Below are 27,239 nucleotides of genomic sequence, written 5' to 3'. Positions count from 1 at the left end.
CTTCCTACATGGGCTTTAATATAGTAGATCTGGTGGGCTTCTAACATGTTATGCTTCATGAATATTTCCCATGTACTTCCCCCGTTATACTTGTCAAATAGTCGCGCAGTACCCGCTTAGTGCATTTGTGCTTTTTTTTTGCAGGTGCAGAAGAAAGCTAGGTGTACTTATATGAAAAAGGAGCTTAGAGGACTGGCATTAGTTGAAGTATTTCCAATGACTGATGTCACATGGCAAGCCAATCGGATTGCTCACCCGAATGACATAGCGTCATGAGCGGGGAGCAACGCCACTATAACGCAGACATTTAAAACACAATATTATGAAATTGTACAATTCTCACACAATACTTCAATCTGACCCTTGATGATCACAAGCACCTACCCTGCACACTCGCTGCTTCTCTACACAACTGTAAAAATCGTTTCAGTGTTCCATTAGGGCTCATTATCTTTTTTGTTTTGTTTTTTCAGTGGGGCGAGGGAGGGGCAGCTAGGTCTTTTTTATTATTATTGCGCGATTTGCTTCCAAACATGTTTAAAACACACGGACTTCTCTAAAATATAACATCGCACAGAAATAAATATGACTGTTTATTTGTTATTCATTACCACACGCTTCGCCCCTTGGGAATTTCGTAGAAGATCCGAGATTGCTTTGGAGAAGATAGTCCTTCCACCAAGGCTGGGCCAACTACTGCAGACTACCAGCTGTATGGTAAATCTCAAAGCACGGCACTGCGCACAGGGCTCTCTGACACCACCTACACCAGGTCCTCGTTTCCTTGTGTATCCTCTTCCCGTTGCTGTCCCTTTCCAGGTTACACACGAAACAGCGGCGCGTCGGATGTTGTTTTTTCTCGGTACGTGGGATGTACGACGGGAAGTGGCGCTCGGTGAGCCGCTTCACATTTGGGCGATGGCCAGGCAGCGCCTTGAACACTGCACGGAAGAAGTCACCTTTCTTTGAAACAGCGAGAAAAAGATCTCATGAAAGACCACTGTGATAACGGAGGAAGAAATAGTTACTATTAGAGGGAGCTCTGGGGAAATAGGCCCTTCAAGGTTGCCGGGCCTTTCAAAACATGTAAGGAATGCGAAGGCACAGTCACAAAGAAGAGACGCACGTCACAGGCGCGTGCAAAATCGCCTGTGATGTGTGTCTGCTTTGTGATAGTGCCTTAGCACTACAGTATGTCATTAAGTTAATGCCAACTAGCAAAACAGCAAGTCCTCCTGCAAAATATTTCAAAGCATCGCTTGGTTCACGGTAGCTCTTGGTGATGCTCTCGTCACAATCGGCCCTAGCCGCCAATTTTTACTCTCCTCCATAGTCTCCGTGCGTTGAGCTGGTAGAAATTTTCGGTTGCCTGTCAAGTGGTGATGACCTGTTTCCCATAAGCCTTTCCTTTATTTCATATGACTAAGTTTCAATATCGCCACATGAAGTTAGCTCCTATAGTATTTCTCTTTCCTCCATCTATTTGACCTTGGCACACAAGAATCACTAGCTGCCATACAGTGCAAAAAATAGCAAAACGCAGACGACCGAACACCCACTGCCATCTATGCTATGGAACAAAAAGTACTTTGACGTAGTAGTTCTGCGGAAACCCGCAAGGCGGAGGGAAGTAATGACTAAAGGGAAAATCGGACATCCACCCGTTCGTAGCAATTGCTACAAAGGAAACCCAAACGGGTTCCTCGAAAGAAAAGCCTCATAGTTGAAGAAAAATTCGTCCTGGTCCGGGTTTCCTTTGTAGCAAGTGCTACGAACGGGTGGATGGCCGATTTTCCCTTTATTCAAAAAGTACTTTGACGGCCTCTTTTCGCCACGAGACATTCAGAAATTGTCAAAACACACACGACGAGGTGAGCTTGTCGTAAGCCAAAAAGTGGCAAGCGCTCGGTGCGAGCTGAGGTCATCTACATCGTATAATTCCCTACAAAAATTACAAGAGGAAACTCTGTTGTTGTAATTGTTCAGCTAGCATGGGAACGATGGTTATTGTTCAGGTTTGTCTAATCTTCGCACTTGAAACCTTCTAATGCTAGTATTTACTAGGCCTTATATTTCTGAATTTCTAAGCACTTATACTTTTCCAAACACAGCAAAGCAAATCATTGCGAATTGCTGAGTCAAGACACAGTATTTTGTTGAAAATGATCACTTTGCTAAGTCACAAAGCCGTATGAAATCAGAAGAACGAAGTCTAGGCAAATCCATGTACTGCCCATCATCACTCCCTTGCCAGAAAAGGCACTTGTGACCTCTAGCAATGTTTGTGGTGCAACTCTATGGTGCAGATCAATACTTTTGCATGATAAACGAACTGTTATTCGCTAGCTTTGCTCCTCGTCACGTCATTCCCGACAGACGTATTAGAATTTGCAGGTAATTAACTTCGCAAGATGGCCATGCCTGTGTAGATGTGCGGTGCTAAACAATAAAGAAAACTTCGTGTGGCTTCACCGCTCAATGGTGAAGCCACACGAAGGCGAGATTCTAATCAACTGGAGAACGGCAGCAGTGAAACCTATCTTCGAAAATGGTAATAAGCAGCACGTTTTGAACTATCGTCCTATTTCTTTGATTTCAACATCATGCAAACTTCTGGAGCATATAGTACATAAACATCTTACTGAGTTCCTTTCAAAGAATAAAATATTATCATGCCATCAGCATGGCTTCAGAAAGGGTTTCTCTACATGCACACAATTAGTAACTACTGTACACGATTTCACTAAGGCAATAAATTCAGGTAAGCAGGTCGACACAATCTTCATGGACTTTGCGAAAGCCTTTGACAAGGTTTCCCACAGAAAGCTACTCCACAAACTTGATGTTACTCTGGGTAATGCTAAAATTGCTACTTGGCTTTCTGCATATCTTTCAAACCGATATCAATATGTTTCATTCAAAAACCATGCCTCTCGGAGGCTTCCCATTGAGTCTTGGTGTTCCACAGGGTTCGGTGCTCGGACCACTGTTGTTTCTAGTTTTTATTAATGATATCGTTAATGACATTCCCGTGAAAATTAGATTATATGCGGATGATTCTGTAATGTATTCAGAAATAGATAGCGTCAGTGACCAACTACGACTAAATGAAGCCTTTGAGAAAGTTGTAAAATGGTGTAGTGAGTGGCAAATGGCTATCAATTTTGACAAAACTGTATTTATGAAAATTTCGCGCAAACTTAGAAATCTGCACTTCCAGTACTCGGCGTGTAATGTCTTGCTATCTGAGGTTGAGCACATTAAATATCTTGGTATGTGGATTTCTAAAGACCTTAGATGGAACAAATATATCAACACTGTATGCAATTCCACCAATCAAAAGATTTCTTTCTCAGGAGGGCCTTGAGACTGACAACACCTGAAGTTTGCCTTCTTGCATTTAACACAATTGTGCTGCCGCTTTTGGATTACGGATCCATAATATGCATATCCTTTCACTAAAAAGATATTAATAAAGTAGAAGGTATTCAAAAGCGGGCCGTTCGTTATATACATAACAGCTTTGGGCGCACGTCGATGACAGCCTTGCTAAGCAGAGCCAATCTGCCAACTCTAACCCAAAGAAATCGTATTCTCAGATTAAAATATTTGTTTCAGCTCATTAAGGGATACTACAGCATAGATATTTCCGAGATTATTTCCTTTTCAACAGGTTATGCTACAAGGCAACGGCATGCACTAACAGTTACCCCCTTCACTAGCCGCAAAAATTGCTTTAAATGCTCATTTTTTCCTAGGGTCGTAACTGAATGGAATCAGCTGTCCAACGATATGGTGTTGCAGCCATTTCTGAATTTGTTTGTCCCATATTGTGTAATTTTCTTATTTTTTGCTCTGTTACATTTGCACTTGCAATAGATGCATTGATTCAGTTGCACTCGAAGCGTATCTTTTATTTCACGATATCTGTATTGTCTTTTTACTAGAACACATAATTTTTCTTTTGTTTGCCCTGCTAATCATGTCATTATGATGTATCCCCATCCTGCAAAAATCCCATAACGGGATTGCAGTATTTGTAAATAAAAAAATATAAATAAATAAACCCTGACCAAGACACTGCTTCAACACAGCAGGAATGTTACAAATAAGTGCTGCAATTGCATATGGTGTTAGAAGGAAGTAGTCTGTCGGTGCTGTTGCTTAAAGTTTTTTGAAACTCTGCCAATGTCTTGAAATATAATTTTCTAAAAATTGTACCTATAGTTACGCTGGTGCATTACCACGAAGTTCCAGAGAACGCTGAAGCGGCAGGGTCCAAAATTCCTGGACATGAATATGTGAAATGTTAAATATGAATTTTAAATGCCAATTGTTTTTTTCCCCACGAAACCTGATCGGCTGTGCATGTGCGACGTCACAGATTTGGATATCTCGTAATTGGGCTGTTTTTGCTCATTAGAACTCATCGTTACTCTCCAAAGTTCTGTATTTGTACCCTTAAGAATACGATATAGTGCATCTCTGCAAGAGTTTCTTTATTTATTCAAAATACCCCTAAAGGCCCTCTCGCAGGAGCGTATTACATAGGGGGGGGGGGCAGTAACGCATACATAACGCAGTTGTAATGCAGTTGTACGTACATGTTACAGAATAAAGTAAGTCATTACAATTACTTCATTCAAAATGTAATTGACTGCGGTGACTCGTCCACAAAAGTAATTTATCAACTACTTCTCCGTTACTTTCCTTCGATTTTTTATTAAAATTGCACAGATAGGCAACATGCAGACCGAGCTGGCCTGGCAGTTTCAGTGCATCCTCTACAGCCCTTCACACACTGCTCATCTTCACTAACAATTGCACTTTAAATATTTTTTGGTCGTCTTCTCATCTTTGTTGTGAAGACATCAGCAGCGACACCGAAAACTCACGTGATGTGTGCGCTGAAGGCTATGGTGGTTGTCGGAAGATTCTTACATCTTGCGCACAATATTGTCATTACTCAGCATCTAGGTCCTTTATGAAGTGAAGCGCTTCATTGTTGCCATGACTCAAAAAAAGAAAGCTCCCATTTGGGCCAATGAAAAGTTGAAAAAATCTCCATACGCAATTTCCTAGCACTAACATCTTATAAGTGTCATTCGCTATTGAGACATATAGCACCGGTTGAGTTCATCGGCCAATATCGTGTGGAGTCCCGTGAAGATGGTGAAACAAATACTCAGTTTGCCGCTCTGTATCCGAGAGGATACTGCGTGGCATGACCACGCACCTCCAATTTAGTTCCCGCCAACTTAAAGCGAGCAAACCTGTACCGTATGCTGCAGCTTGCCTCGTCAATTATTAAAATATCTGGTTACATGCAATTGTTTACTGACAAAAGTGTGGCAAAATTCACGCATTTCTGGTGTGAGAAGCACTCAGGCATGACGCCCTATCAATGGGTGCCGCATCCTCCGTTTGTGGTCTGCCTTAGGTGTTTGTGCTGTAAGTTTAATATTCACGACGTGGCAGCGAGTCGGTGAGTGAATTTTAAGGCAACGTTGCCACCGATCTTTTATTCCGATAGCAATTATATGGACACACCAAACGCATTTCCCCCATCGGCGTCACCGTGAGGTTCCGTATAATGTCCAAGGGCGATAACACCATCGTCGTTTGCCCTACGCTGTATGTGAGAGTGAAGACGTGCGAGGGGAGCTGACGATCGCGGCTCAATCTCGCCCACGCGAAATGTATGCAATTGGGCAGGAAGTGCGATGTCTCCCGTCACGCGCCAGGCACCCAACGTTGCGAGGCAACAGGAGAAGAGGCGAGAGTGGGAGGGGGGGCAAGGACCTACTCAGGCTGCAACTGCACAAGTGGCTGCTGCACGTGCTTGCCTGGCCTTGAGAGCAATCTGCGTTCGGGGCAGAGTCTAGGTGCGTCGACGGCTCGTAGCTTTGTGCATGCTGTGTGTTCTTGGCAGTCACTTTTTGTTGAAACGATACACAGCGGGAATGTCATTTCGCTCACTGCTGCTGCCGCATTTGCTCACGCCAGCGTCTTGTCAGTGAATTTTTGTGGTGATCGAGTCAGATGTGTTCATGTCTGCTTGTGCGCGCGTGACACCATGCTTGTTAGTTTAGTTAGTGTCACCGAGTTTAAAAGTTTATAAAGCTGACAAAACTACTATGCTTACTTTGTGCAACTGTCCACTAATTTTCTATCGCAATTGATGCTTCGCCTTTCGGGCGAAACTGTGACTTTTTTGTCAGTGTATGCTCTTACCAATCCTCGTCTCACAGTCGCAGTGGCTTTTCTTGGTATTGTGTCGGGGTAACATATGTAGTAATGCAGCTGGAACTATTTTTCTCTTTGGTGCCTATGGCTCTGTCATTGCTTGGACGCACTTGGTTTGTGGCTGCCGGTTTCGGTATGCGCTGCTCACTGACAAGTGAAACGAGAAGCTTTACTATAAACAAAATGGTACGTGCACTAAGTATGCGCACAACTTAGTTCATACACGAAGCACGCCATGGAAGAAAGCTCACTGCATTTGTTTGCAGAGGCGACAAACAAGCTTCAGTAAACATTTCTTTATTTTAGCACAACAATCTAGAAGTCACGCATCGTAAAGTATTTCAGAAGAAAAGCTTTAGCTTGGTGCCAACTCCGAAATCTCTATTTAAATAAACGCGTAATGCAGTAACGCATGGATTAGACAACCTTTCATATGATTCGAATGACATTTGTTAGATTTGAAAGAAAGCCGAATTCTATACAGACTGCAGGAAGCAAATAAGATCTTGAGAAATTCTATTTTCTTTTGACAAGATAGCCGAAAATCGGTAAGCTTCAAACAAAGAGAACTACAATGTTTCATCATCATCATCATCATCAGCCTAGTTACGCCCACTGCAGGGCAAAGGCCTCTCCCATACTTCTCCAACTACCCCGGTCATGTACTAATTGTGGCCATGTTGTCCCTGCAAACGTCTTAATGTCATCCGCCCACCTAACTTTCTGCCGCCCCCTGCTACGCATCCCTTCCCTTGGAATCCAGTCCGTAACCCTTAGTGACCATCGGTTATCTTCCCTCCTCATTACATGTCCGGCCCATGCCCATTTATTTTTCTTGATTTCAACTAAGATGTCGTTTACCCGCGTTTGTTGCCTCACCCAATCTGCTCTTTTCTTATCCCTTAACGTTACACCCATCATTCTTCTTTCCATAGCTCGTTGCGTCGTCCTCAATTTCAGCAGAACCCTTTTCGTAAGCCTCCAGGTTTCTGCCCCATATGTGAGTACTGGTAACACACAGCTGTTATACACTTTCCTTTTGAGGGATAGTGGCAACCTGCTGTTCATGATTTGAGAATGCCTGCCAAACGCACCCCAGCCCATTCTTATTCTTCTGGTTATTTCAGTCTCACGATCCGGATCCGTGGTCACTACCTGCCCTAAGTAGATGTATTCCCTTACCACTTCCAGTGCTTCGCTACCTATCGTAAACTGCTGTTCTCTTCCGAGACTGTTAAACAATACTTTAGTTTTCTGCAGATTAATTTTCAGACCCACCCTTCTGCTTTGCCTCTCCAGGTCAGTGAGCATGCATTGCAATTGGTCTCCTGAGTTACTAAGCAAGGCAATATCATCAGCGAATCGCAAGTTGCTAAGGTATTCTCCATTAACTTTTATCCCCAATTCTTCCCGCTCCAGGCCTCTGAATACCTCCTGTAAACATGCTGTGAATAGCATTGGAGATATCGTATCTCCCTGTCTGACGCCTTTCTTTATAGGGATTTTGTTGCTTTCTTTGTGGAGGACTACGGTGGCTGTGGAGCCGCTATAGATATCTTCCAGTATCTTTACATATGGCTCATCTACACCCTGATTCCGTAATGCCTCCATGACTGCTGAGGTTTCGACTGAATCAAACGCTTTCTCGTAATCAATGAAAGCTATATATAAGGGTTGGTTATATTCTGCACATTTCTCTATCACTTGATTGATAGTGTGAATATGGTCTATTGTTGAGTAGCCTTTACGGAATCCTGCCTGGTCCTTTGGTTGACAGAAGTCTAAGGTGTTCCTGATTCTATTTGCGATTACCTTAGTAAATACTTTGTAGGCAATGGACAGTAAGCTGACCGGTCTATAATTTTTCAAGTCTTTGGCGTCCCCTTTCTTATGGATTAGGATTATGTTAGCGTTCTTCCAAGATTCCGGTACGCTCGAGGTTATGAGGCATTGCGTATACAGGGTGGCCAGTTTCTCTAGAACAATCTGACCACCATCCTTCAACAAATCTGCTGTTACCTGATCCTCCCCAGCTGCCTTCCCTCTTTGCATAGCTCCTAAGGCTTTCTTTACTTCTTCTGGCGTTACCTGTGGGATTTCGAATTCCTCTAGGCTATTCTCTCTTCCACTATCGTCGTGGGTGCCACTCAGTGGCGTAGCAACAGGGGGGGCCGGGGGGCCGTGGGCCCCGGGTGCAAGGGGCCAGTGAGCGGGGGGGGGGGGTCATACACGTCTGAAGACACCCCTCTTTCCGCCGGCTACACCTGGGGGGGGGGGGGTGACAGAAGACCTATGGGCCCCGGGCGCCAGACGACCTAGCTACGCCACTGGTGCCACTGGTACTGTATAAATCTCTATAGAACTCCTCAGCCACTTGAACTATCTCATCCATATTTGTAACGATATTGCCGGCTTTGTCTCTTAACGCACACATCTGATTCTTGCCTATTCCTAGTTTCTTCTTCACTGTTTTTAGGCTTCCTCCGTTCCTGAGAGCCTGTTCAATTCTATCCATATTATAGTTCCTGATGTCCGCTGTCTTACGCTTGTTGATTAACTTAGAAAGTTCTGCCAGTCCTATTCTAGCTGTAGGGTTAGAGGCTTTCATACATTGGCGTTTCTTGATCAGATCTTTCGTCTCCTGCGATAGCTTACTGGTTTCCTGTCTAACGGCGTTACCACCGACTTCTATTGCGTACTCCTTAATGATGCCCATGAGATAGTCGTTCATTACTTCAACACTAAGGTCCTCTTCCTGAGTTAAAGCCGAATACCTGTTTTGTAGCTTGATCCGGAATTCTTCTAGTTTCCCTCTTACCGCTAACTCATTGATTGGCTTCTTGTGTACCAGTTTCTTCCGTTTCCTCCTCAAGTCTAGGCTAATTCAAGTTCTTACCATCCTATGGTCACTGCAGCGTACCTTGCCGAGCACGTCTACATCTTGTATGATGCCAAGGTTCGCGCAGAGTATGAAGTCGATTTCATTTCTAGTCTCACCATTCGGGCTCCTCCACGTCCACTTTTGGCTAACCCGCTTGCGGAAAATGGTATTCGTTATCTGCATATTATTCTGTTCTGCAACCTCTACTAATAACTCTCCTCTGCTATTCCTAGAGTCTATGCCATATTCCCCCACTGACTTGTCTCTAGCCTGCTTCTTGCCTACCCTGGCATTGAAGTCGCCCATCAGTATAGTGTATTTTGTTTTGACTTTACCCATTGCCGATTCCACGTCTTCATAAAAGCTTTCGACTTCCTGGTCATCATGACTGCATGTAGGGGCATAGACTTGTACCACCTTCAATTTGTACCTCTTATTAAGTTTCACAACAAGACCTGCCACCCTCTCATTAATGCTATAGAATCCCTGTATGTTACCAGCTATTTCCTTATTAATCAGGAATCCGACTCCTAGTTCTCGTCTCTCCGCTAGGCCCGGTAGCACAGTACGTGCCCGCTTTTAAGCACTGTATATGCTTCTTTTGTCCTCCTAACCTCACTGAGCCCTATTATATTCCATTTACTACCCTCTAATTCCTCCAATAACACTGCTAGACTCGCCTCACTAGATAGCGTTCTAACGTTAAACGTTGCCAGGTTCAGATTCCAATGGCGGCCTGTCTGGAGCCAGGTATTCTTAGCACCCTCTGCAGCGTCACAGATCTGACCGCCGCCGTGGTCAGTTGCTTCGCGGCTGCTGGGGACTGAGGGCCGGGGTTTGATTGTTGTATTCATATAGGAGGTTGTGGCCAAGTACTGCACCAGGGTGGCCAATCCTGCTCTGGTGAGAGAGTGTGTTACCGGTTCTGGTCACCGGGATCAGGCCGCACTCCAGGCCTGTTTGTGCAATTTTCTCAACACACGGTTTTTTTTGTATTTTCCGGTGGAGAATGTTTACAAATCCATAACTCTGCACCAAAAGATGATATAATCATTCTATTGAAATACAACTGCACATGCACGAATAAGCGCTACACGTGCACAAAATGTGACGGTACAACCACATACGCAAACGCTTAACAAGCATAAAGTGTCACAGTTCCACCATGCAAACTGCACACAAAGTAGCAGCCATTTCTCTACTTAACTGGAAAGTAACACAGGAAAAGGTGGACATGCCAGTGTCATTGTGGCCAGACGATCACAATCGTCCTCTAGGTGCATGCCTACTTGACTTTGTACGAAACTTACATGACATTTTTAATGAAATTGCAGCGGGAATTCAGGAGGGGTGAAATTTTCTCAAATACCATAACTGGAAGGTTATTAAAAATAAAGATTTAAGAAATTCAAGGAGCTTCAAGGATCTGCAAAAATTCCAGGACTTGCAAGGCATTGATAACAATCTTTCCAAATTCAAGGGTTTTCAAAGGTTTCAGGGAGCCGCACGAACCCCGACTTGCCCGCTTTGTCATAGCCTAACTGTACAATAATAGTTTCAATAGTTTCAGTACGATAAACTTGGTGCACGCCATCCTTGCACCAAATATGGCTTCTCTTCAAGCTTTCCTGTGCAAGCTGTATGACCTCAATCACATTCTACTCTCCCTGGTATGCAGTTGCATGGCTTTGGCCTGTTCAGTTACCATTCCATGACAGTCCCGGATTGCCTGAGGCGTCGATTTCATCCAATCAGCATTGCGCATGAAGCATATCTAGCAGTTGTGAACAACCCAGGATGACTAGCCGAAGAGGCCCACTGGCCATATGGCAAGTATAATGCATTTTCAGCTTCTGAATTTGCTTTAAGCACTTGCAAGACACGAAAGAATGGCCTTCAAGATCTGGTGTTTGGGGCTGTTGCTTCGAGGGCACCAACAGGGAGAGTTTGGCCACTACCTATGCCAATTGCCACCACAAAAAGTAGCCGAAAAGTAGCCAAGTTGCCAATCACAATTTTTGGTTGCTAGAAGCCGCTAAAAGTAGCCAATTTGGTGAGAAGTTGCCAAACCTAGCAGGCCTGACTTCTGTTGGCTACTGGCACTGCTAGTAGCGGTTGAGATACTGACTTTTCTAGATGGCGCTAACTATGCACCATATTTATCAATTTCAATTAAAAACTCGCACATTTAAAAAAAATCCCCATATCTAAGCCACCCTAGAGTTCGGCATATAGTTATTTGAAAAAAACTATCATCTTAGATTCAAATAAATATGGTAATTCCTCGTGCCAAGACGTTGCCGGTTATCGCCTGTTTTTTTCTGTTGTTCAGCCGAGAACCAACATTGCCACTGGTCACATCCCTTCCATCACTTGATGCCTTCACCAGGGCATCCAAATCATGCGAAATTGCCCACATTTGCTGGCACGTCCACTTTCCGCATGGATGTCTGGTACTGCTGTGGTGCCTGACCTGACACGTCGGGTCACTCCATAAAGAATACTCCATCATAAATGTTAGTCGAACCAACTTCTGCACAGATGGTGTAGCCCGTCTACAGATGTCTTGCATTCATGAATTATCTTTGGCATTGTCTCGGGAAAGGGTTTGCGGAAAGCATGACACCGCTTTAGTAAGGCATGGCCACGGCTGTGCATCAGCATTAAGACAAGTATATATAGCACTTAAAAGGTTAACTTTACAATTGGTGCAGTTTGAGAAGAAATCGTAGAAATTTTGTGGCTTTAGTTCTGTTTTTTCAGAAATAGTTGCTCAAGTGATACCACCACGCAAACCTCAAGGACATGCCTATAAAGTAGTAATGTGCACAGTTAGGTCTAACTATGAGAATGACTGTGGGTTCGTCATCCCAAGCAATTTCTACCAAGGCACTTCATTGTGCTCTGTAAAGGAGAGTTCTTATGTTTTGTTCCAATCGCATTTCACTTGTCACAGACAAGAGTTGCAGGCTTGTGAACTTGCCCTTATAGGAGTAGAATGTCATAGCTACTTCAGTGGGTCGTACCAAGGTAGGCATACTTGACCGCATGCCACAAGCTTACTAGGTATACACATGCAAGCAAAAGTCAGAGAAGTAAGGTAAGCCACATGCACACGCCTGCTGTGCCAGTCACCGCCTACCTGAGGAGGAGCTTAACAGATCCACAGTCTCAGTAGTCTGCGCGCTCCTCGACTCGCTCTGTGCTTTGAAGGAGCAGCCCACAGACTTGGCAGCCACAGGCAGGCTGCACTGCACAGCATGGCATGCTGCTTTGGCAACCACGCTGAGCTCACCTAGGCTCATTGCATTTGTGAGGGCTGCAGTAAATAATCGGAACAACTGCAGTGTTGTTACACCACCACGAATAAGTAAAATTACAATTAAAATTAGAATTTGTAAATTATACAGAAAATACGAGCGATGGCAGGTGTTATACTGAGTCACTGAACCTTTCTGCCATTCATTCATCGCATATTGCAGAGATGGCTTAATTCAATAATGTCATTCTAGCCGCATTGCTGGAGAAACAGCACTCCGAGAAGCTGCGCCTGTGATGTCAGATGCAAGCTGCCTGCAAGCTTTTGGTTGACACTTGCATTAAATTCACTAGGGCATCTTCCACTGAGAGTTGTGTCACCACTCCACCTCATCATATTTTTTCTGAACACCAATTAAGCTTCAAGCACATTTGCCTGCTGTGCACAATAGAAGTTAAGCAGAAACAAACGAGGCAAACACTTCAGCAAACAAACAAGTAGTAATTGAAGCACACAAAAGTGCACACTTACCTGTTGTCGGGCAGGTGCCTTCAGGTGAACCTTGAAGTGTTTCTTAAGATTCCAACGTACCAATGCCATCCTGCAAAACAAGAAATGCTTATGGACTACAAGTTCACCAGGTAAAACATTATAAAACTGATATTAAAATGTTGTCTAGCAGAGAAGTGCAATATTTACTTGCATAATGAATGCATTTTAAAAAGAAGGAAGCAAAGTTAGAAGGGTGCATTTTATATGTGGGATGAATTTCATGGGAACTTCTTCAGAAAAGCAAGAATTAAAAGTAAGATGGTGATGACCAAAAAAGATGCATTCAATAAAATAGCTTTGAAGTGAATATACACATCCATTATTTGAAAAGAGTGACAGCTGGTAAAAGAACCAGACCTGTCATCTGTGAGAACTGAGAACCTCCTTGTTGCAAAGTGGCAATCGTTGGCAAAGTGACTTGCCTCTTTTCAAACACAATCTGCTTCATCGCACGAGCCATGTAGTCCACCAATTCCTAGCTTTAAAATTCACAATCCCATGATTTCTCGCCGTGGCTTGTGCATACGGCCTCATCATTTCATGCAGAAACGACACAGCTATCCTTCTTTGCATTCCTGACATATTTGAGGACTTTTTACGCAGGAGGACATTTTTCGGTCTTCAGCTCCTTGAAGCATTTTATGCATCCAATTCATAGTGTGCAGCTTGTGCTGCTTCCACCTATAAGACACACAGGCTTCAACACTGAAATGCCTTCCAGCAGCACAGTTTCCTTACTTCACTGCCTACTCTATGACGTCTGACTTAAAAGTGGTTGTATAACTGGAATAACGACCCACTGGCCACATTAAAACAGAAGGTTGGGAGTGTGTTTATTATGGAAGTGTGTACATCGTGTGAGCAAATACAGTATCACAAATCATTTCCTACCACCAGCAGAGCTGGCAACAGACAAAGAAAGCAACTGTTTCTCAAATGCAATTTTTTCTGCATATTGCTCGCACGTGGCACACAAGCAGAGTAACAACGATCCCCAAACAGAGCTCCAGAAACACTTTCGTCAAGACCTCAGAGTTCCGTACAAGTTTATTGCGGGTTGTGTACGAGACATGTGCAGTCTTTAAAGAATGTCTTCCATTAAAATAAATGAATTTGTGACGCAGTCATTCAATCAACATAGAGATTATGGCAAATATTGGATTCAGATCTGGCATATTTCTTTATCCTTGACCTGTGTGCTGTGCAGTGGATTTGGATTCTATTCTTGAGCAGCGTGTGCTTAAGTTTTCACTCCTCAATTCATTTTTTGGTTAGCTCCACAGTATAGCACTAATGTCACGAAGTTGCCCATAATTAGGCATGCACTCCAATTTTGTGCACTATTTCATGCACATACTGCAGCAATTATTGCGTCTGCAAAAAGTGTGATTCTGTTGATCAGGTAAACTCGATTTATGAGTGAAAACTGTGCAGCTGTCACTGCCATGCTAGCTGAAGTGCTGCTGCAGAAATCTGCACAGCTGCCTATGATTGATTCCATTGTGGCAAACCTCTGGATTAATAGTTACCAACTGAAGGTTTTAATGTGCAGCATGTGAGCTTTTTTTACATTCAACATCGATATGAATGTGGCCATCATCAGAGCTGGGAATTGAATGCGCAACATTTTTCACCAGGCCTAATGAGTTACCACAGCAAGTGAGACAAAATTTCCAAAGTACCTTACACATTATAGTGCTTCAAGCTGCAAAAACCCAGTAAACGATGGTGTAGTGATTGCTTAGTACTGCGAGCGCTTTTCTGTCTCTTGTTTGCAATCTAGTTATCCTACTAACATCTGTCACATTAAATAAATAAAAAAATATATAATGCACTGCATGTAAGAGTGGCACCACTATTAGGAAGGCCTCAAAAACATCAAGATCCTTTCCACTTTGAAAGTGCCTGCCGAATGATATCATTGCAAGGCCCAAGAGATCAAACACAAAAATTGCCAGCAGCAGGATAGATGAAGGCACATCTTGCGAAAGCTGACAGGCAGCAACGTAATCCTGGCCACATGGTGTATGGGAGTCAGAGCTGTTTCTTATGATGTGTCAAGCACAGCAGAAGCAAAAGTCCAGTGACACGTGGATTCTCTCTAGCATTGCCATGCACCTGTGTCACCCGCTATCAGGTCCTGATGGAATCAATGACAATTGCAGTGGAACAAGAGTGTGCATATACTGTATGTAGCTTTTATGTGATTGCCTCGGCCAAAGAGATGCCACAGTAACTCTCAACAACTTTCTTGCGTGCAGTAAATCTAGAAGCTTGTACAGCTTTAATTACAAGATCGCCTGGTTTGTTCCTTTCTGCAGAACAAGCCATGGCTGCAACATTATCTGAAGTTCGATAATTGGGCTGTCAAATGACTCAATATTCTGCAGCATAAATACAGTGTGTTATGAAAAGAGATCTGAAATTGTATCTCCTAAATTCTTTTTGAACAATGAGTTTCAGTTTGTTTTTGTCAATAACAATGTTACCTTTGTGTTTGGCAATGTGTTGTGTTTTGTCATTTTCATAACGCATGCAAACGTGTTTATGAGCAGTCTGCCAGCACCTGTCTAGGCACTTGGACTTCGCCAAGCTGTAGTACGATAAAACTCTTCATCCTGGTTCCATAATATGTTTTGTGTGGATGGAATGCAGAAATAAAGTTCATTAAATGAAATAAAACAGAAGATTTGGTGCATCTGTTTCTTGCTAAGCACTTTGAAATAATGCAACCAGTTAGACTACCCCGCAACAGCTGACATGACCAATGCAAAACGAAACGTGTATGTGGACATCATCAGCTATTTGCAGCAACACCTAGTCCACAATAGTGACCAAGAAGCATTCCAATCTTCCGAGCACTGCCTCCGGCACAAGCCATGTGCAAACATATGAGGTGCGGGTTGCCGTGATGAGCTGCCATGATAGAGACAATCCAAGATGTTGCATGAGAGAAAAGGACCACACAACAAGCATTGGAACAGGAAAATACAGGCACAACGCCTACAGATAGGAAGACAGAGGTATTTATCTGGGACCAAGCTGGTGTAACTGATATTGCAGTTGAGTTTGAGAGGAAGAAAAGTTGGGCAGGTCATGTGGTGCCCAGTGTAGATTGGGCAGGTCATGTGGTGCCCAGTGTAGATGGGTGGTCTGTTGGGAGTACCAGCTTGGGTATTAAATGAAAGGAAACACAGCTGAGGACTATAAAGGTATAGGAGTTGTGATGACATGGCAAAATTCGCAGACTTTAAATGAATAGTCGGCCACGCATGAGGAAGTAAAAATCATTGAGAAAGACTTTCTTACTGCGAATGAGATAAAATTATGGCAGATCCAACATAACATTGAAGCTTAAAGTTAAAGCTTTCTTTGAGCTGATAAGGTTTATTGAAACACGTGCTTGTGCCTTTTCTCGAGGTCATGCAAGGCCACATGTAGTGTGCATTAACGTCTAATGCATTTATTTGCCAACTCAAAAGCAGCAAACGAGGTACATTCCTAGCATTCAACAGAGATTGATGTGTGCAGCATACCATAAATTTCTGCACTTCTTCTCCGAGGGATGCTTCATGAACCAAAGCCTTATGTTTGGACATGGAAGTCAAGTCAGATCTGGACGAAAACCTGTCACACACTGCAAACACTTCTGGAATCATTTTGAGCTAAATGCCTTGCAAAGCAGTGGTTAGCAGATAACGAAGACTGTTTTTATGCTGCTTGACACAGTTGCTTGGATTGTGTTCCTGACATGGAGCTCTTGATGCTGCCCTTCTGGCAATGCTCAGAATTTCTCTTGCTTAACCTCATGATTCCATCACGAACTGCTGCTTTTCATCGACTGCTGCCTTTTTGTGGTGATATGCCTTGTGCCTAGGCTCGAGCACCGTTTCTTGTTGTCACTGATCCATTGTTGCCAGTTTTGGTGATAGCTTTAAGCATGGCTTCTCGTTGTTCTGGAGCCATCGTTGATATTCTGCGACGCTGAACTTTAGGTTTTGTTTACAGCATCTCATCTCGCTTGATGCCTTGTCTTGCTGCATGGTGAAGCCTCGCCTACTCTGCAAGATGCTTCCTTTGGGCTTTTACGTCTTCCTCTGTTAGGATGCGCTTGGCCCGGTTTCCATGAGCGTGATCTACACGTTTTATTGCAACTGGTTTTACATGGAAAGAAGCAAGATGTATCCCAGTGGCGTATAAACTCAATGCACCAATGGTTAAACGCTATCTCGGGTCACCACACCTCTCCAACTACACAGCCTATCACATTTTCCGCACACCAGGAAGCGCTTTCTCTGTAAGCAAAGGACGCAAGTGGTCGTGGAATAGGCAGGGAAATATTGGCTTTAAAATAGGCTAGCGATGATTAAGCTACCTGACAAAGCATGCAAAGGTATGCACGTCTGTACGTCGCCTTGTGCATCAATGCTGCATTTTTTTTTTCTTACAGCGGAGCTGTCTTCGGCTAGTTTTCAATGTTTTGTGATTTGCGTTGGCAAGAAAAATGGTGGTGTTTATAGAGCTAAAATAGCTTAAGCATAAAATAAAATCGTATCAGCATATGTGTCCCAGCTGCATTTGCAGCCAGATGTCAAAACCGGTGATGGACGATGGGTTTTGTTTCCTATTGTTCCCTATGTGCTTGCATATTCTCCAGCGACAACAGCATTCTCTGCATCCAGGCCCCAGGTGTCAAAGCAGGTGGTGGATGGCAGCATTGTCTCTCTCTTTGGAGAAGCTGCATCCTCGCCACATGTTTTTTCTCAGAGAGCACTGGTAGGTGGCACGTTTATGTCATCGTGTCTCAAAAACAATAGCAAAAGGAAAATTCGAAGATCCAATGTATGTATCGAGGGCATTCACGTCATGGCTCTATAGGTGAACAATGTAGTTTATCTCAGTTCCATTTCACCCTTACAATGAGCAGGCCACGTGTCAGCCGGACTATGGAGTAAGAGCTTGCGTACGAATAGCAATGGTGAGAACAGAAGAGGGAATGTGCGTGGCGACAGCGGGCGGCACAGAATGCCGACAAAGCTCGTGCGGCAAACACCAAGCGTATGCAGGTCGCCAGACAAGACGACGCATATCGCGAGGCGGAGAATGCTGCCCAGCGACTTCAGCGCAAATTTGTCAACATTGATCAGTCCAAGGTTGTGAACGCGAGGTTCCAACGAGTCTTCCTGGACCGTAACTTCGATGCCAGTTGCAACGTGCGTGACCGACTGTGGTTTGACAACAACCTTACTATGATCGCCAGTGTGACGGACGACGAGAAGCAGCAATGTGCGTTGAATGTATTAACGTGGTGTTTCCCCGCGTTAAGAATGTGCCTACTTGTGTCATAGTGTCTTGTTTAATTTTATTTATATCATGAGAAGCCAACAAACAAAGACATCAAGGACAACACAGGGGAAATTACTTGTACTTACTAATTGAATTCAAGAAATGATACATTAATGGCAACGAAAGCGTATGAAAAAACAACTTGCCGCAGGTGAGGTACGATCCCACGTCATCGGATTACGCGTGCGATGCTCGTATCGCACGCGTAATACAGCGAAAATTGTACGTGACTAACCTTCCGTAGTTTTTTCGGCATCCGGCAACAGAAACGGACTTGATTTCTAACGAACCCATACACAATGGGCTTCATTGTTTGTGTGTTATCACGTACGCGTGCAGTGCGGCGGCGCAGATGTCAAAATGCGGAACAGAACGCTCGCCGTGAAAAATAGCGTGACGTCAAGGCTATCGCAGTACATAAGCAGGGGAGGTATCGGCGCTAAACACAGCTGCATTATCGATGGGGCGGACACGTATAGTTCGTACACTCGAAGAACAACATGCGTACGAGGAGCGCCGGAGGGAACAGCAACGCGAATGTAAACGGCGCCGGCGCGAAACGACCACCGACGAAGAACGTGCCCGTGATGCTGAACGAAAACGACAATCGCGAGCTCGGGCACCTGCGAACGAGCAACAACTCCAAGCTCGCAACGCAATACGGCGGCAGAGATATCGGATGGACCGAGTGAACGACTTCAAAGGTGCGGATGCCAAGTCCCGAAGAGACTTGCTGGATAAAAAATGGCGACCATTCCACTCTGTGAATATGGAATGGCAGCGAAGGCACTTTGCTTTTCGTTTGAGAGCTTAATTTCGAGTGTCGTCAGCTTTCGCTGCCATTCCATCTTCACAGAGTAGAATGGTTGTCATCTTTTTTTAAAGCCTCGGCTCGCAGGCGCGTATTTGCATTACATCCGAGTCTGTCAACTGCACACACACAGTTAGCGCGTAACATACGAGAACCAGAGTTACCGCGGCAATTTCGATCTGTCTTCATGACAGTTGCAGAGCAGCGCTGCAAGACTGTCGGATTTCAGCCACGCTGTCACTACCACTGGGTGGCTGCACACAGGTTGCAAAGCGTCGAGGTTGAAATGCCGAGAGCACGCGAGTGCAGCTTCTCGCCTTCACCAACTCCGGGTGGTCATAGCACAACACATGCCATAAAATAAAGAACTAGGGTGGTTTTTTCCGCGCTGTGGCAGGCCGTGGAGTCACTGGCATAGAGAATGAAAGACACTGGCAGGTAACACCATAGGTAACACTACAAATAAGCTTCTAAGCATAAAAACCGCTTGCTTCTTGGCCAATCCCCCATAGTGGGTATGCGCCACTGTCTGGGGCACAAGACAAGACAAAAGCTTCATCCATGGTAATCGCCGCAAGTATCCATAAATGCGGACAGCAGCACAAATGTCGGTTTATTTTACCGGTGGTTGCTAATAGTACTACACTGTAATAATACGCACATCGTTTAGTAAAGGAAGCGTTGCATAAGGCAACGCTCAGGAGAACCCCCGTAGGGACTTTAAATCCCCGTAGACACTAGCGCCACATTTCCCTCTAGGGAATTTATTTAGAAACTCTGAATGTGAGAGCGCGCGGATCAGGAGAGGGGCACGAAGCAGACGCCCTTCGCTTTCGTACTTGTGTCGCGGGCGCGGCATCATGGATCCAGCCGAGGAAAAATAGAAGTTCGAAGGAGTTCTGCAGCGTCCCGCAGTGCACGTCGGCGAGGTGGAAAGATGAAACACTGTCTTTTCACAGATTTCCGTCTTTTTCGAACGACCGGCGAAGAAGGTCGACGTGGATTACAAATCTACGTATCGCCAAAGAAGTAACTCCAACGGTGACTGTGTGCTCTCGCCACTTCACAAGGGACAACTTCTTTTACCCTGGTGGGTACGCCGCAGCGCCGATTAGGCATTTCTTGTGCTGTTCGAAGAACGTCGGCAGGTGTTACTAATAACACGGCTGTGATGTGTGAACAGCTTAAGCCGTTGTGAATTCACAACGGTGTCATTATTTTAGTTGCCACCTGCAGGGCGTCAGTGTGGCGGCCTGAATATTGTAGCACTCTAGTCAACCAAAAGAAGAGCAACTGAAGAAAGTCCGAGGAGTGTCCCGGAAAAGCTGTGGCAAATGCGTACACCCGGGGAAGTTAAACAATGCCTCAACATCCGTACGTGTTTAGATAAGACGGGACGCTTTCGTCGCGATCGATTCCGATCAGGATCGAATTTCTCGACCGTGAGTGGTTGGCTTACAGTTTGCGAAAAGGTGCAAATCGAGATCGAGTAATTGGATCCCGATTATATAGGCTCGTCGTGATAGTGCGCGCGTCCCGTATATGTATACGTGTGACACCGCGGTATAATACGTACGGTGCGTCGTCACGGTGCATTTTCAATTGAGCTCGACTGCTGTCCAATTTCTCAATCTCCATTGGCTGATTCGCGCAAGCTGCGAAAGAGCGCCAATCAGCATCTGTGTATTCGATCCCGAACGGGCTCGATATCGCGAACGAAAAGGCACCATGCGACACCTAGCTGTATAATGCCAGCAATTAAACTTGAGTTTCATGTAAATTAATTCTGCACATATTCTATATGTAACCTGTGTGAACTTAAGTTCTGTCAGTACGTTGGAATGAGATTATTGTGAAAGCCAATATTTGAAAGCGAGAAGAAAAACGTTGCCGTTTCTTACCATATTCCATTAAAACATATACAGAGGAAGTGCGGTTTAATTACTAACAAGATGCATTTATTTCTTAGGTATTAAGTGCCTGAGAAGACGACTCAAGCAAACAGCTGTTCCCACTGAGAACCTCCCAAAATTGGCAACACACGATGGGAGCAAAGCAATTCGATTAAAGAAGCTGTCCTTGGCTGGACACCACTGGCATGCTGATCAGGTATAGCTACAAAATCTTGCATATGGTTGTGAGGTACACATTTTCCTGCATTTTCTTCTTTTTTTGCAGAAACAGTATGCAAAAATGTATGCAGGCAGAGAGAATAACGCTTGCACGTCCAAACATATAATGTTGCATGCATAGGAAGGTGTTTGTTGAGCTTGTTGGTTCATGATATGAAATAAGAAGTGCTAACAAAAAATGCAGACAAGACAGGGAACAGCCTAAGCGCTCGCCAATTACTGATGTGTTTCAGGAAAAGGTGAAAAGAGTGTACATGGTCTGCACATGCGGCAAAAATGAATACCACCAAGGGTGCTAAAGAACAGAAAATAATGAAAAAATAAAAGACAAAATTCAGATGACCGTTTGTCACTAAGGGCCTTCTCTAGCTGTTTGCCCTTTCCAGCAGCCTGTTTCCACCCTTTCTAAGGTTGACAGATGTGTCACATTGCAATCGCCACCGCTCTGCTTAATGAAGAAAGCCTCCAAAAGCTTATGTGCCTTAGTGTACCTGCTTCTATGCAAAATCTTTATACTAGCAGTTTTCCTAGTGCACAGGCAGATGCGGGTATCCCTTGTTAGTTTAGTGACGTGATGCATTCTCGGGCCCAGTGATTCACGCACCACCAGTCTGCCCAATGTACATTCTGCAAGACAGAGGAATTTCGTAAACTACCCCGATAACACACTCTACAAACAGCCTTTTCCTCAGCCTTGCACTCTTTTCTTTCTTGGAATGTATGCGCAGAACTAAACAAGGTAGCTTGCAACGTGTAGATAATGCGTACGACAGGCACATTGGGCCTGTTGACCACATTATGTGACACCGCTTAAGATTGTGTGACACCTAAGTTCATAAATGCAACATACCACTTCTGGGCTGTCTCTGCATTCTGTTTCTTGCTTACCTTTGCGATGGGGCCGTTTCTTCAGTTTCTGATGTGGCATTCTAGAAATCCACCCCCAATGCACGCGCTGGATGCCCAGCTTCATGGAAACATTGCAGCTGATCGCTGAAACTGGATTAGGTGCAATGGCCACATAATTTTTGTAGGGCTGATTCTAAGCAGAAGGATGTAGTCACTTGCTTTCTTGGAGTAAGATGAACTGAAAGGTAGTATTTCCTTACTCACACAAAGTCCATACGTCAGACACATGTGGCTTGGTGATAGTGCGAGGTTAATGTTTAAGAACTGCAAGCAGTCATCCTCTAACAACTTATGTGTAAAAGTCCCCAACCACTTAAAAAGCACTCAGACGCTCAAGGAGTTATTGTGCTACTCCCTGTCTTTTCCATCTTTATTTAGCACTTTTTATTCTATTCTAGGTGCATGTAAACTTGCACTATGCCTTGTTTCAGTGTGTTATTTCTGTATTTCTATTAACACTGGAGTTATCACTTCATCTGCATTGTACTGTGCATAGGCTGGGCACACATACACTAGTCAAGCTCTGTTTCATCGTCTGTTGCCTGCCATAGCTTGAAAATACGCACACAGTGCACTTCTTTCTTGATGTTGGTAACACTTGCAGGACACAGTAGCTACATTTTAATGAAAAGCACTTGATTCAGTACAGATACCAGCAGTCATGGAGGCATTGTATAATCAAGGGGTATAGGAGGCATAAGTGAATATCTTGAAAAATATCTACAAAGATACCACACCTACCTTGTTTCTCTACGATAGAAGTAGAAAATTACCTATTAAGAAAGGGGTCAGGCAAGGAGACAATCTCTCCAATGATATTCTCTACATACAAGAAGTATTCAAACTATTAGGCTGGGTACACTTAGGAGTGAGGATCAGCAGTGAATATCTCAACAATCTTCGGTTTGCTGATGATAGTGTCCTGTTCGGCAACACAGGGGATGAATTGCAACGAGTGATTGAGGACCTTAACTGAGAAATTCTTAAGTGTAGAGTTGGAAATTATTATGCAGAAGACAAAGATAAGGTTCACTGGCCTAACAAAGGAACAAGAATTTATGATCGCTCATGAATGTCCAGAGTCTGTGCAGGAGTATGTTTACCTACGTCAATTACACGGGATCCTGATCGTGAGAAAGAAATTTACAGATGAATAAAAATGGGTTGGAGCGCATACGACAGGCTTTACCAAATTGTGACTGGAAGCTTACCAATGTTGTTAGAAAAAAAAGTGTACAAACATGGCATTCTGCTGGTGCTACCATAGGGGGCAGAAACTTGGAGGTTAACAAAAAAGCTCGAGAAACAAGGACCGCGTGAAGAGGGATGGAATGAAAAATGTTGTAACAATAAGAGACAGGAAGAGAGCAGTGTGGATTAGAGAGCAAATGGTGATAACCAATATTCTAGTTGACATTTGTGGGGATGCGTGGCTCTCACGCCTCCCCTGAGATCTAGTTTTCCCGCATGGCTCGTCTCCTGCAGGGCGGCTTCGCCCGCCGCGTGGCCTGGCGCCCGCGGCGGTTGGAGTGGTACAAGCGCGGTGCGAGAGATGGCGCGAGCGTCGCGCCGCTGCGGGGTTACTCGGGCGCCGGGAGACAAGGCGCTCGGGCTGTTGGGTTCGAGACAGCAAGCGGGACGGCCGTGCCGCAAGTGCAGCGACCCTCTTGCCCGGCGGGTCGGCGCACGGCGGGGACGTCTCCCGCGTGCGCGCCGACCCATGCTTCTGCGAGACCGCCTCGCGTGGCCGCCCTCGAACGCGCCACGATTCGCGTGACCATACACGCGACCGACCAGGCCTTGGGATCCAGCATGGGGCGAACATATTCGCTCGCTTCCGGTCGCGGTGAGTCAGACTTCTAGATTTGTCGCGCGCCCATCGGCATGTTTTGTGGATAGCAACTCGGCTAGCAGGCACTGATCTATGAAAGGTGCAATAAATGTCCTTGTGATTGTTTGCAGTACTGTGTTGTCGTCCCTTTGTCCCAAGAGCACGGTGTGAGAGACCCCACACATTAAGAGAAAAAAGATGGAGCTAGACAGGCTATGTAATGCATAGGGCAGATAAGTGGTGGATCATTGTAGTTGCAGAATGGGTGCCAAGGGAAAGAAAATGCAGTCGAAGACGGCAGAAAATTAGGTTGTGTGATGAAATTACGAAATTTGCAGGTTCAAGTTGGAATCGGCTAGTTCAAGACAGGGTAATTGGAGATTACCGAGAGAGGGCTTCATCCTTTAGTGGACATAAAGATAGGTTGTTGATGATAAATGAAAAGTCTACCTGCCAAATCAGACTTACAGAAAGATGCTTTTGGTTTTCCTTCAATAGGAATGCTACAGCATGCATTTACAACACTTTGCCGTAGAGACAGCAGCTACATCTGTACTCAACAGAAGGAACAGAAACTGCTGATGCTCTAATGGAACTGGTGCCTCAGGTGCTGGGGGCACTGAGCCTAAAGGAGTGTGAATGTAGTCAAATGAATTTGCAAAAACATTTGTTGTCATGATTAGCAATGCAAATGTAAACGCATTCACAGGCCTTCCATCAATGGCAATGCTTTGATTGCTCTAGCCGAATGTTTTTACAGAGTGCATCCATCTTCTAGAAAGCGCCATATGAAAGCCAAAGAAAGGACTGCGCTTTCACCTTTGAATATGAAACATACTGTTTCAAATGTATTTTATCACACTTGTTCAACTGCTCCGCAGCATTATTGCTGATCATACCACACAAGTGCTCTCCGGACTGGTAAAGGTACATGCTGCAATTGCCACTTACCTCCTACAGATGAAGATATGATGAGAATAACTTCTTGTTTTAATTATAGGGCTTTGTATTTCATTTCTTTATTTTGCCGTCCTGTAGTGACAGCTGCTGTAGGGTAACAGAACTAACAGAACGCTACCTTCGTTCTGCTAACTGTCGACCATTGCTGTGATTCTGCGGCAGCAGCCATCATAAAGTTAGCAGTGTGTAGTAACTTTCTGTGGGAGAATTGAAATAAATCACGTGCTACGTGCGCCTAAAGCGATTTCAATAAAGCAGTGATAAGCAGAAGAAGGCTTTAGGATTGTGGGATAAACATAGACAGGACATGGCAGAAATTTAAGTCGCATTATTTTGGAAGGGTGCCACGCGGTGGCAATGAAAACACCATGAAGAACCAGTTGCCACTCTGTAGATGTGGAGGCGAGGAAATATTGTGGTGCCGCCAGCGCCTGAATGAGGTGTAGCGTTGGACCACGTGCCGGTGCGCACGCTTCAGCGCCATCGCGTGCTTCGTTTTGAAGGTCGTTTTAGTTGACCATGCGTTGGCATATCCCGGAATCTTGTCCCCACTTCCAGAAAGAAAACGAAAAAAAAAAAAACGGGCCCTTTCGCGTCTCCAGAGCGTCGCGAGAGGTGTCTAAATGTTGGGCTCAATGAGGCATGAAACGAGAATCAGTCACAGATTAGGTAGAATTAACGGTATGGAGGTAATTAGCACCAATATAGTCGACAATCCACTAAATTGAACTCCTGTAAATGGAGCACCGCTGTAGATGTAGACATCTTGAGGCAAAGCCAGCGTATGTAGATTAGGTTAATTTGAGAGTATGAGTGTAATTAGTGCCAGTTTAGTCGAAAATTAACCGCACTGCGCCATAGACGTCACTGTCTTCGGGATCTAGGTGACAAAAACAAAAATAAGAGTCGGCTCGACCTAGTGTCGAGGCAAAAGAAGGCAAGGCCTCTGCGCATGACGTACGATACGAAATGAGTAAATTATAAACACCAAAAAGACATACTAGCGAGACCAACCCTGTATTAATCGTACATCATATCAACCATCAGGTACGGCGACCTTGTCTTCTTTAGTGTCGATACTTGGTTGACCCTATCATTTTGTTTTCTGCGTACTGCCGCGGGCAGAACTTTAGTTGGTTGTAGCAATTTGATGCAACAGCTCTCGTTATTTGTTCTGATTTTAAGGGTTTATACGCTGTCTGAGAATATCTAGCATTTGTCCGTGCTAATTTGAGAGAGATTTTGCTCTATGTACTATCGCAGAGGTAAAGAGCGCTGAGCTTCTACATAAAGTCAGTGGCCTTTAGTTTTAAAGGGACCCTGAAACGATTTTGACGATTTTCTACAAACATACTGAGTTGTTAGAGTAAGTCCTTCTGATCATTAATTGACACATCTAAGTGCTCCACGTAAAGCGTGTAATTTATTATAAGGTTTTAAAAATGCACATCGCTGCCGATTGCAGCACACTGCTCGGCGGAATTTTAAGCCGCCCCTAGCCATATGACGGAAATCACCCACATGACGTCAGTGGGGCGAGCTATCCGATTGGCTGACCAGGGCGCGTGATCGATAATTTTTCCAACTTTATGGTAAACAAATGATGTTCGTAATAGTTGGAATGTTAGTTAACTTGTTTTTATAAAAAGAAAGTAACATAACGAGAATGCACAAGAACAATTTTTCAGTACACTTAAGCACTTCCGGCACACAGCAAGTGTCGTCTGCTTGTGTTACAACGTGCTCCGTTCTTGACGAGAGCTCCGCCGTCAGTGCACATGTCGGTCTGTCTTATCGCTAGCGCTATGGTTCGACTTTGTCCAGTTGTGGACTGCAGACGTAGCGACTGGCAATATGTCCAGCTGCGACATCGTGTCTCTCTGCAAGCCAGTAGACGAGCGGACTGGCTGCAGCGCATCGGACTGCCGCTATCCGATCGGCGCCAGGATTTGCGCGAGTCACTTTACACCGGAAGATTACTAACGCAATGGCATTTCGCGAGTCCGGTATTAGGGCAAACGCAAGGGGACAGGGCCTGGCCGCTTGACTACAGTGTACTAGTATAGGGGCTGCACGCTTGACTGTGCAACGGGTGAGCAGAAGCAAAAATGTGAATGATCTAAAGCCCCTTAAACTTCGTAAAGTAGTGACACTCTCCTCCTCCGCCTTCGCTCCTCGTTTCTCCTCTCTTTCACGCTCCCTCCTCGACTGTGGCGCCGCCTACACTGCTCGAGCGTGGCAACGGCGCAGACATATGCTCCTCGCCACTCCGCAGACGCTTCTCGAGCAAAAATGGCGCTGATGCACGGCGC

The 27,239-nt window shown here is 44.7% G+C and overlaps 2 protein-coding genes across 6 annotated transcripts in view; one reads left to right on the top strand and one right to left on the bottom strand.

Annotated features, from left to right (window-relative positions):
- Window positions 1-580: 580 nt before the first annotated feature.
- On the bottom strand, window positions 581-18,517 carry LOC142590616 (uncharacterized). 2 transcript variants are annotated; one of them, XM_075702941.1, is made up of 4 exons: window positions 18,431-18,517; window positions 12,918-12,987; window positions 12,270-12,378; window positions 581-941 (listed from the first exon to the last, which is right to left on the bottom strand). In XM_075702941.1, the coding sequence occupies exons 2-4, from the start codon at window positions 12,984-12,986 to the stop codon at window positions 694-696; spliced, it is 426 nt and encodes a 141-aa protein (XP_075559056.1). In that variant the 5' UTR covers window position 12,987; window positions 18,431-18,517; the 3' UTR covers window positions 581-693. The 2 variants fall into 2 exon arrangements, with proteins under 2 accessions (XP_075559056.1, XP_075559057.1); XM_075702942.1 differs by having other exon boundaries at window positions 12,270-12,446; window positions 18,431-18,496.
- LOC142590614 (uncharacterized) overlaps window positions 17,697-27,239 on the top strand; it is a 60,812-nt gene continuing 51,269 nt past the window's right edge. For 3 of the 4 annotated variants that reach the window (XM_075702934.1, XM_075702933.1, XM_075702936.1), the window contains exons 1-2: window positions 18,084-18,988; window positions 21,065-21,204. In XM_075702934.1, coding sequence (XP_075559049.1) covers window positions 18,745-18,988; window positions 21,065-21,204 — 384 coding nt within the window. In that variant the 5' untranslated portion in view covers window positions 18,084-18,744. Of the gene's footprint in view, window positions 18,989-21,064; window positions 21,205-27,239 lie in introns of all 4 variants that reach the window. The other variant, XM_075702935.1, reaches the window with a different exon arrangement.

This window comes from Dermacentor variabilis, chromosome 8 (assembly GCF_050947875.1).
Source record: "Dermacentor variabilis isolate Ectoservices chromosome 8, ASM5094787v1, whole genome shotgun sequence".
NCBI lineage: Eukaryota > Metazoa > Arthropoda > Arachnida > Ixodida > Ixodidae > Dermacentor > Dermacentor variabilis.
The sequence above is the reverse complement of the archived record's forward strand: the minus strand, read 5'-3'. Positions and strand labels throughout refer to the sequence as shown.

What these genes read in the sequence shown, in the direction of transcription:
- LOC142590616 (XM_075702941.1), bottom strand. Translation starts at nt 12,986, where the DNA reads ATGGCATTGGTACGTTGGAATCTTAAGAAACACTTCAAGGTTCACCTG. An exon ending in AGGCACCTGCCCGACAACAG is followed by an intron (nt 12,379 to 12,917) that starts GTAAGTGTGCAC and finishes CATGCTGTGCAG; the next exon opens with TGCAGCCTGCCTGTGGCTGC. An exon ending in TCTGTTAAGCTCCTCCTCAG is followed by an intron (nt 942 to 12,269) that starts GTAGGCGGTGAC and finishes TCTTCCGTGCAG; the next exon opens with TGTTCAAGGCGCTGCCTGGC.